The 3,180-nt window shown below is 32.7% G+C and overlaps 1 protein-coding gene across 1 annotated transcript in view; it reads left to right on the top strand.

The window, feature by feature from the left end:
- Nucleotides 1-294: 294 nt before the first annotated feature.
- Nucleotides 295-3,180, top strand: part of LOC103463024 (secretory phospholipase A2 receptor-like) — a 6,973-nt gene continuing 4,087 nt past the window's right edge. Inside the window, exons 1-3 of the mRNA XM_017303887.1 lie at nucleotides 295-386; nucleotides 1,630-1,833; nucleotides 2,540-2,745. Of these exons, the coding sequence (XP_017159376.1) occupies nucleotides 1,670-1,833; nucleotides 2,540-2,745 (370 nt within the window). The 5' untranslated portion in view covers nucleotides 295-386; nucleotides 1,630-1,669. The remainder of the gene's footprint in view (nucleotides 387-1,629; nucleotides 1,834-2,539; nucleotides 2,746-3,180) is intronic.

The raw sequence follows: 3,180 nt of genomic DNA, 5'->3' as shown, positions 1-3,180 counted from the left end.
TCTGGCAAATACGACCTAAAATAACAAGACGTCCAGATGGACTTTGTTGGCTCATCAATCAAGTTCAAGACCAAAAAGGAAAACCCGTGGGTGAAGACAGGCAACTGGTAAATGACCTAACMCTGACAATACATGATCAGAGTTTACGTCTGTTATGTGCTCKTGTGAATAATCTGTTTTTGCTTTTTTAATAGCAAATAGAAAGCGTGAAGTGAAGCTGACTTACAAAAAGCTTTTTGATATAAAGGAAAAGCCATGCAGAGCAGCTTCCTGGGTCCGCTGGTCCTGCTCAGCTGCTGGATCGCATCTGAAGCGCCTCCATCTAAATATTACATACATTTCACCTTCGGTTTGACGTGGGACGAGGCGCAGCATTTCTGCCAGAGGTGAGGCTTTCTAACGACAATGTGCTTTTATATCGTCATAAAAAGGATAAACATCAAGAACTGAAGTTACAGAAATGAAAAGAAAACAGACAGATGGACAGGAAACAGCAGTAAAAGGAACTTTAGAAGAGCTTGAAAAACTTTAGACGTTCATTGATGAATCTCTGAATTCAGAAGGAGAATAATCGGCAACCAGAACACAACTGGCCTTATCATTCACATTCTGTGGAAATGGACCACTACGATTCTGTTAAAGTTTGCCAGACAGAGTGGAGAAAAATTTCAGCTTATTGATGTAAAAAGAATTCTGCCAATTACTTTTTTCATATTGACCCAGATTGGTTTGTGTCAAAAAAGCAAAAACAGAAGAAAATAGTAGGAGGGATGGAGGTTGGGTTTCTCTTTTACTGTTATGAAAATGACCGTCTTCATTATTATTCAAAAACACTAAAATAAATTAACTGATATAAGGGTTAAAAACATGGGGATGATTTGTTTTGGGAATTATTAACTAAGTAAAGTTTATTTGTTAAACGTCCTTCAGAGACAAAACCATCACAAAACACAGTAGAGAAAACCATTAAAATAACTACTAAAATTAATTACTAGTAAGAAAAAAACAAAGCATAATATTAGAAAATCCCAGAATGAAAACAAGCATTCAAAAGAAAACCTGAGTCATAAACATTTGAATATCATCTGCATAGAGTGACATCAGTCTGTTCATAGCTGAAATAAACTTTAATAGAATTAAAGTTTAATTCTTTAAATTCAGTTTAAAGAATTAAACTGAATTTCTTTAAAATTCAGTTTAATTTTAAAGAATTTCTTTAAAATTCAGTTTAATTTTAAAGAGTTTCTTTAAAATTCAGTTTAAAGAAACAGAATTTATTTAAACAGAAATTCAGTTTAAAGTTTTTAACTACTTTTCATGTAATTTATAGTTGAATATAATCTGCATAAAAGTGATATGAAATTTCTTTAAGCGATTCCACCATAAGGACGAACACAAAAAGCAAACAATGAATTTTATTGAAGGTCTTTCAACATTTTTGATCGAACTTTTGTTGGATCTTTACTACTTTTCACTCCAGTTCATGACTGTTTTTTAGATTTTTTTGTTTCTTTTTGTTTTCCTTTTGAAAAAACGTTCAGGAAATCGTCCATGCCAGGAGTCAGAGCCTGTTTCACGCTTCACCACGGACGATTATTTACCAAACTATTTATTTGTTTTTCTCCAAAGCTATTACACCGACTTGGCCACCATCTCTACGGCCTCAGACATGGACAACATGGACCTGAAGCAGTACCTGGTGTGGGTCGGCCTGTACAGAGAACGGTGGAGCTGGAAATGGTCTGATGGAGCGTACTATTCCGTCTCAGACTGGGGGAAGAATGAGCCACACTGGGACCCACACTGTGCCTCCGTCTATTTCAGTAACAAAAAGTAATGGAAGAGATTTTAAAGAAATAATGAGATCAATTTAATTGGGTATCTAATGTATTTAGTTTCATTCAGTGTAAATGAATCTGAGCTCTCCTTTGTTATTTATTTGAAACTAGTTTTCATTCAATTTTCTGTGGGAAATTATGTAGAAGCGTTAAAATAACAGCTGATAATGTTTCACTAGTCTAAACTGGTTGTAGTGTGATTGCCTTTTTTCCTATCTAAAAATCTTTTCAGTCTTAGTACCATACAAGAAAACATATTTAAAACATAATAAAATCACGAGAATAAAGATATAGTAATTTGAGAATAAAGTCATTCAAGAATTAAGTCAAAATAATATTAAAATAATGTCAATATTTCAATAAGAGTCATAAAATTATGAGAATAAAGTCATATTGGGAGATATTAAATATTATTTCAAGTTTACTTTTGTAGGATTCTCACAATTTTATATACGCATGTATTTCTTTCATTTTTTACAGTTTTGATTTTTTCTTACTGATAGTCATTAGTCTATATGACTTACGTAATGCAACACAATCATCCTCCAAACTATAAACCTTGAGAAAAATTTTATTAATGTCTCATTGTTTGAATAAACTGCAATCCGATTGACCGTTTTATTTTATTTTATTTTATTTTATAAAATTATTTTAAAAAAATTTTTTTGCATTAAATGAACCTTCTTTTGATTTCTCTGAAGGATTTATTCCAGAGATTGTGGAACTCATCTGATGTTTGTCTGTCGGAAAGGAAATGATTACACGTTTGTAAACGAGGCAAAGACTTGGCCGGAGGCCTTGGACTACTGCGAGTCTCAGAACGGAAATCTGGCGAGTTTCAGGAGCTCCGACATGAACCAGATCTTTACTGAGTTTGACTTTCCCGTCTGGATTGGACTGCACAGAGGTGATGCAACCTGCTACAGTTTTTCAGCGATAATTCAGACATCACCGATATAAAATCTGATTTGCTGTCGCCACTTATCACTAAATATTTTTCTGAAAATACAGATTTTAAAGATGTTCTAAACATTCTGTCATGCAAATATTTTTACAGATTAATCTGATGTTGAATGAGAGAAAATCCACAGTCAGCTCAAATTATTCTTAAGAAATTAACTGGAAAATAATATCAGGAGCAGCAACCAAAAATAAAATAAAATTTAAACTTTGAAATGCAGAATGGCATTAAGTGTGCCACTTTATTTGAACTATTTGAAAGAAACATCATCAGAAAAATATTTAAAGTTTTTTTTGCATATGTGAAACATAGAGAACACATTCAAACATTGAACACCCACAATCAACATTTAATAATAAAATAAAATTCAGCTTAAGAATC

Source organism: Poecilia reticulata, linkage group LG3 (genome assembly GCF_000633615.1).
Source record: "Poecilia reticulata strain Guanapo linkage group LG3, Guppy_female_1.0+MT, whole genome shotgun sequence".
In the NCBI taxonomy this organism is placed as follows: Eukaryota; Metazoa; Chordata; class Actinopteri; order Cyprinodontiformes; family Poeciliidae; genus Poecilia; species Poecilia reticulata.
Note: the sequence above shows the minus strand (reverse complement) of the source record. Positions and strands in the feature narration are given on the sequence as shown.